General features: G+C 47.3%; 1 protein-coding gene across 1 annotated transcript in view; it reads right to left on the reverse strand.

Moving 5' to 3' along the window:
• The window catches only part of LOC311146515 (low-density lipoprotein receptor-related protein 8-like), a gene marked incomplete at both ends in the record, with an annotated part of 192,492 nt that overhangs the window by 39,026 nt on the left and 145,966 nt on the right, over positions 1 to 7,500 (reverse strand). The window contains 2 exons of the mRNA XM_084183032.1: positions 6,364 to 6,489; positions 7,444 to 7,500. The exon at positions 7,444 to 7,500 is cut by the window's right edge and continues 63 nt beyond it. Of these exons, the coding sequence (XP_084039158.1) occupies positions 6,364 to 6,489; positions 7,444 to 7,500 (183 nt within the window). The remainder of the gene's footprint in view (positions 1 to 6,363; positions 6,490 to 7,443) is intronic.

The raw sequence follows: 7,500 nt of genomic DNA on the forward strand, positions 1-7,500 counted from the left end.
GAGGAAGACGGACATGATCGCTCATTAAAACATTCCAAACGGCTGAATAGTGTCAGTATCGATCAGTCTGTCCACACGTTATTAACCTTCCTCATTATCTAACACTAGATATAGATCAGTAACAACTGTAACAGCACCGAGCAGTATCACACACACGCATATACGAATGCGCACACACACACACAGAACAGCATTACACACACACACACACCGAGCAGTATCTCACACACACACATCCACTTATCCCACAGAGCTCATTGACTCCTACCACGGTCATAACTCAATACAGAGACACAAAGACAAACCGATACAGTCGTTCCCGCCGAGGCTAAACAACCTTGAACAAAGTGCAACCAGCCAGATCATTGACTTTGAATGGGGAAGCGTTCAATCAAAAGCTGTATCCCGGTATCTGGCTTTTTTTAATAAGGATATGGATCTGTTCAACTGCTATTTCAACAGGAGCTCTAGAGTAGGGTGAAGCTGCTTTTAAGTGCTGTTCTAAGGTCAGTTTGTGTTTTTACTCCTAATGGTTAAGGTTAGGATTAGGGAAGGGGAAATTGATCCCAGATCTGTGTGTCTATATGTTATTGTTTTTGTTTTCTTGATGAAACGGAGGAGAGGAGCGTCCAGCAACAACACAGTACACACTGCTGTTCTAACGCACGTGCCTTTGTTGTTGTAATATCGCAACTGAATGTTTCACCCACTATGGATTCCAGATTTAAGGTAAGAGAAGGGTAAGCTGATCCTAGATCTGTGCCTAAAGGTATATTATATCTGGAGCCTAGATAGTTGTCCATCTGGAAGGTTCTCCCATCTCCACAGAGGACTCCGGAGCTCTGACAGAGTGACCACCGGATTCTTGGTGACCTCCCTGACCAAGGCCCTTCTCCCCTGATTGCTCAGTTTGGCCGGGCAGCCAGCTCTAGGAAGAGTCTTGGTGGTTCCAAACTTCTTCCATTTAAGAACGATGGAGGCCAATGTGTTCTTGGGGACCTTCAATGCTGCAGACTAGTTTTTTATTTATTTTATTATTTTATTTATTTTTCCCCTTTTTCGTGGTATCCAATTGGTAGTTACAGTCTTGTCCCATCGCTGCAACTCCCATACAGACTCAGGAGAGGCGAAGGTCGAGAGCCGTGCGTCCTCCGAAACACAACCCAGCCGAGCCGCACTGCTTCTTAACCCGGAAGCCAGCCGCACCAATGTGTCGGAGGAAACACCGTACACTTGGCGACCGTGTCAGTGTGCACTGCGCCCGGCCCGCCACAGGACCGCTGGTGTGCGATGGGACAAGAACATCCCTGCCGGCCAAACCCTCCCCTACCCTGGACGACGCTGGGCCAATTGTGCGCCGCCCCATGGGTCTCCCGGTCCGGCTGCAACAGAGCCTGGACTCGAACCAGGATCTCTAGTGGCACAGCTAGCACTGCGATGTAGTGCCTTAGACCACTGCGCCACTCGGGAGGCCCGCTGCAGACATTTTTTGGTACCCTTCCCCAGATCTGTGCCTCGACACAATCCTGTCTCGGAGCTCTACGGACAATTCCTTCGACCTCATGGCTTGGTTTTTGCTCTGACATGCACTGTCAACGGTGGGACATTTTACATTTACATTTTAGTCATTTAGCAGACGCTCTTATCCAGAGCGACTTACAGTTAGTGCATACATTATTATTTTTTTCATACCCCCTGTGGGAATCGAACCCACAACCCTGGCGTTGCAAACGCCATGCTCTATCAACTGAGCTACATCCCTGCCGGCCATTCCCTCCCCTAACCTGGACGACGCTGGGCCAATTGCACGCCGCCCCATGGGTCTCCCGGTCGCGGCCGGCTACGACAGAGCCTGGATTCGAACCAGGATCTCTAATGGCACAGCTAGCACTGCGATGCAGTGCCTTAGACCACTGCGACCACTTCGACCACTGCGCCACTCGGGAGACCTTATATAGACAGGTAGACAGGTGTGTGCCTTTCCAAATCGTGTCCAATCAATTTAATTTACCACAGGTGGACTCCAATCAAGTTGTAGAAACATCTCAAGGATGATCAATGGAAACAGGAGCTCAATTTCGAGTCTCATAGCAAAGGGTCTGAATACTTATGTAAATAAGGTATTTCTGTTTTTATATTTTTTATACATTTGCAAAAATTTATATAAACCTGTTTTTGCTTTGTCATTATGGGATATGTGTGTAGACTGATTCGAAAAATAATAATTTCATCCATTTTAGAATAAGGCTGTAACGTAACAAAATGTGGAAAAAGTCAAGGGGTCTGAATACTTTCTGAATGCTCTGATTGATATGCAGGCGCAGACACGTACACACACACACTTGCATGTACTGTATGTTCACGCACGCACGCACACACACCAACACACACACACACAACGAAAAAATAGAACACAGAACAGTACTTCCTTTCTAGACCACAGAACAGTACTTCCTTTCTAACTCGCTTTAGTGACAGATTGCTTCATGCCCTCCAGGCTCTAAGGTGTGTCACAGCAGCTTAGCTCATTACAACAAATTATTTAGAATAGCGAGACGTCAGTTCCCTCTCCAAATATTTCCAGAATATGGTGTTTGTGTGTGTTCGGTGTGTGTGTGTCTGTCTGTGTGTGTCTGTCTGTGTGTGTCTGTCTGTGTGTGTCTGTGTGTGTGTGTGTCTGTCTGTGTGTGTCTGTCTATTTTTTTTATTTTTTTTCACCTTTATTTAACCAGGTAAGCCAGTTGAGAACAGGTTCTCATTTACAACTGCGACCTGGCCAAGATAAAGCAAAGTAGTGCAATAAAAAACAACACAGAGTTACATATGGGGTAAAAAACATAAAGTCAGAAATACAACAGAAAATATATATACAGTGTGTGCAAATGTAGCAAGTTATGGAGGTAAGGCAATAAATAGGCTATAGTGCAGAATAATTACAATAGTATTAACACTGGAATGCTAGGTGTGCAAGAGATTATGTGCAAATAGAGATACTGGGGTGCAAAAGAGCAAAATAAATAACAATATAGGGATGAGGTAGTTGGGTGGGCTAATTTCAGATGGGCTGTGTACAGGTGCAGTGATCGGTAAGGTGCTCTGACAACTGATGCTTAAAGTTATTGAGGGAGATAAGAGTCTCCAGCTTCAGAGATTTTTGCAATTCGTTCCAGTCATTGGCAGCAGAGAACTGGAAGGAATGGCGGCCAAAGGAGGTGTTGGCTTTGGGAATGACCAGTGAGATATACCTGCTGGAGCGCAGACTACGGGTGGGTGCTGCTATGGTGACCAATGAGCTAAGATAAGGCGGGGATTTGCCTAGCAGTGATTTATAGATGGCCTGGAGCCAGTGGGTTTGACGACGAACATGTAGTGAGGACCAGCCAACAAGAGCGTACAGGTCACAGTGGTGGGTAGTGTATGGGGCTTTGGAGACAAAACGGATGGCACTGTGATAGACTACATCCAATTTGCTGAGTAGAGTGTTGGAGGCTATTTTGTAAATGACATCGCCGAAGTCAAGGATCGGTAGGATAGTCAGTTTTACGAGGGCATGTTTGGCAGCATGAGTGAAGGAGGCTTTGTTGCGAAATAGGAAGCCGATTCTAGATTTAACTTTGGATTGGAGATTCTTTATGTGAGTCTGGAAGTTGAGTTTACAGTCTAACCAGACACCTAGGTATTTGTAGTTGTCCACATACTCTAGGTCAGACCCGTCGAGAGTGGTGATTCTAGTCGGGTGGGCGGGTGCCAGCAGCGTTCGATTGAAAAGCATGCATTTAGTTTTACTAGTGTTTAAGAGCAGTTGGAGGCTACTGAAGGATTGTTGTATGGCATTGAAGCTCGTTTGGAGGTTTGTTAACACAGTGTCCAATACCACTCCAGGACCTATGTCTGTGTGTGTCTGTCTGTGTGTGTCTGTCTGTCTATGTCTGTCTGTGTGTCTGTGTGTGTGTGTGCACGTTCATGCAAGCATGTACAGTGAGGGTATTTGATCCCCTGCTGATTTTGTATGTTTGCCCAGTGACAAAGACATGATCAGTCTATAATTTTAATGGTAGGTTTATTTGAACAGTGAGAGACAGAATAACAACAACAAAATCCAGAAAAACGCATGTCAAAAATGTTATAAATTGATTAGCATTTTAATGAGGGAAATAAGTATTTGACCCCTCTGCAAAACATGACTTAGTACTTGGTGGCAAAACCCTTGTTGGCAATCACAGAGGTCAGACGTTTCTTGTAGTTGGCCACCAGGTTTGCACACATCTCAGGAGGGATTTTGTCCCACTCCTCTTTGCAGATCTTCTCCAAGTCATTAAGGTTTCGAGGCTGACGTTTGGCAACTCGAACCTTCAGCTCCCTCCACAGATTTTCTATGGGATTAAGGTCTGGAGACTGGCTAGGCCACTCCAGGACCTTAATGTGCTTCTTCTTGAGCCACTCCTTTGTTGCCTTGGCCATGTGTTTTGGGTCATTGTCATGCTGGAATACCCATCCACAACCCATTTTCAATGCCCTGGCTGAGAGAAGGAGGTTCTCACCCAAGATTTGACGGTACATGGCCCCATCCATCGTCCCTTTGATGCGGTGAAGTTGTCCTGTCCCCTTAGCAGAAAAACACCCTCAAAGCATAATGTTTCCACCTCCATGTTTGACGGTGGGGATGGTGTTCTTAGGGGTCATTGGCAGCATTCCTCCTCCTCCAAACACGGCGAGTTGAGTTGATGCCAAAGAGCTCCATTTTGGTCTCATCTGACCACAACACTTTCACCCAGTTCTCCTCTGAATCATTCAGATGTTCATTGTCAGATGTTCATTGGCAAACTTCAGACGGCCCTGTATATGTGCTTTCTTGAGCAGGGGGACCTTGCGGGCACTGCAGGATTTCAGTCCTTCATGGCGTAGTGTGTTACCAATTGTTTTCTTGGTGACTATGGTCCCAGCTGCCTTGAGATCATTGACAAGATCCTCCTGTGTAGTTCTGGGCTGATTCCTCACTGTTCTCATGATCATTGCAACTCCACGAGGTGAGATCTTGCATGGAGCCCCAGGCCGAGGGAGATTGACAGTTCTTTTGTGTTTCTTCCATTTGCGAATAATCGCACCAACTGTTGTCACCTTCTCACCAAGCTGCTTGGCGATGGTCTTGTAGCCCATTCCAGCCTTGTGTAGGTCTACAATCTTGTCCCTGACATCCTTGGAGAGCTCTTTGGTCTTGGCCATGGTGGAGAGTTTGGAATCTGATTGATTGATTGCTTCTGTGGACAGGTGTCTTTTATACAGGTAACAAATTGAGATTAGGAGCACTCCCTTTAAGAGTGTGCTCCTAATCTCAGCTCGTTACCTGTATAAAAGACACCTGGTAGTCAGAAATCTTTCTGATTGAGAGGGGGTCAAATACTTATTTAACACATTAAAATGCAAATCAATTTATAACATTTTTGACATGCGTTTTTCTGGATTTTGTTGTTGTTATTCTGTCTCTCACTGTTCAAATAAACCTACCATTAAAATGATAGACTGATCATGTCTTTGTCAGTGGGCAAATGTACAAAATCAGCAGGGGATCAAATACTTTTTTCCCTCCCTGTATCTGTATATGTGTGTGTGTACGTGTTGAGGAGAGAATCAGAAGTCATACTGACACCAGTTATGTGTTTCAGATGAAGTCTGCACTGTATGTACCAACCAAGACCAATAACCACGAGATCATTCAGACAGTCTTGGAGGAGGAACATGGAAGTGCTCCTTTGTTATCACTCCCACCACTTACTCACCCACCCACCCACCCACCCCCTTCCCTCCCTCCCTCCCTCCCTCCCTCCCTCCCTCCCTCCCTCCCTCCCTCCCTCCCTCCCTCCCTCCCTCCCTCCCTCTAACCAACCACCCACCTACTCCCTCACTCCCTCCCTCCCTCCCTCCCTCCCTCCCTCCCTCCTCTAACCAACCACCCACCTACTCCCTCCCTCCCTCCCTCCCCCCCTCCCTCTAACCAACCACCCACCTCCTCCCTCCCTCCCTCCCTCCCTCCCTCCCTCCCTCCCTCCCTCCCTCCCTCCCTCCCTCCCTCCCTCCCTCCCTCCCTCCCTCCCTCCCTCTAACCACCCACCCACCTACTCCCTCCCTCCCTCCCTCCCTCCCTCCCTCCCTCCCTCCCTCCCTCCCTCCCTCCCTCTAACCACCCACCCACCTACTCCCTCCCTCCCTCCCTCCCTCCCTCCCTCCCTCCCTCCCTCCCTCCCTCCCTCTAACCAACCACCCACCTACTCCCTCCCTCCCTCCCTCCCTCTAACCAACCACCCACCTACTCCCTCCCTCATACCCTCCCCTCTTTCTCTCCTCCTTCCTCCTTTCCTTCCTCACCTTGTGTTTTACAGGTCTTGGTGACAGGGTCCATCTCATAGCCTTCGTAACATTCACACTTGAAGTCTCCCTTGTAGTTGATGCAGATCTGGCTGCAGGCATTGGGGCTCTCACACTCATCAATGTCTGAGAAGGAATGGAGGTCGGGGGGGGGGGGGGGGGGGGGTGTTATCAATCAACTGGACTAAAAGCGGAGTGGGAGGGTTGGGGGGTGTGTATGTGTATGTGGGGGGTGGGGTGCGGTCATTTAGCAGATGTTCTTAACCTAAATGTAATGAACCATTGGCGTATGTAACTGTACACCCGTGTGTGTGTGTGTGCGTGTGTGCGTGCGTAGTCATACATTAAATGTGGGGTTAAAGAGATTTGTCACCTTGGACCAACCAGGTTTCTCTTGGTAAAATAAAGGTAAAATAAAACATGTGGCTTAAAAGCTGCAATTTAATAAGCTGTTTTTCAAAGAGAAGAACATATGAAAGTCTCTGTGAGTTCAAGTCTTCACATTTGTCCCCACAGATCTTTACTTTGAAGAGAAATGATAGAACATGAAAAATGTATGCACTCACTAACTGTAAATCGCTCTGGATAAGAGTGTCTGCTAAATGACTAAAATGTACATAAAAGAGACAGAACCTCGAGAAGGAAGGTCAGTGTGTAGATACGTGTGTGTGTTTGTATACTTTACTATTTACTGTATGTGTGTGTGTGTGTGTGTGTGTGTGTGTGTGTGTGTGTTTGTGTGTGTGTGTGTGTCCGAGTGTCAGAGCGGTCCTTGCAGTCGTTGACGTTGTCACACACCTTGGCACTGTACTGTGTGTGTGTCTACACTGTACTGTGTGTGTGTGTCTACACTGTAATGTGTGTGTGTGTGTGTGTGTGTGTGTGTCTACACTGTACTGTGTGTGTGTGTGTCTACACTGTACTGTGTGTGTGTGTGTGTGTGTGTGTGTGTGTGTGTGTGTGTGTGTGTGTATGTGTGTGTGTGTGTCTACACTGTACTGTGTGTGTGTGTGTGTGTGTGTGTGTGTCTACACTGTACTGTGTGTGTGTGTCTAGCCCGTGTGAATTCTCAATATTCACCTCCACACGTCCTCTTGTCCAGTAGCTTGTACCCGGTGGGACACTGGCACTCGTAGC

This window comes from Coregonus lavaretus (assembly GCF_964263955.1).
Source record: "Coregonus lavaretus genome assembly, chromosome: 19".
Classification (NCBI taxonomy): Eukaryota; Metazoa; Chordata; class Actinopteri; order Salmoniformes; family Salmonidae; genus Coregonus; species Coregonus lavaretus.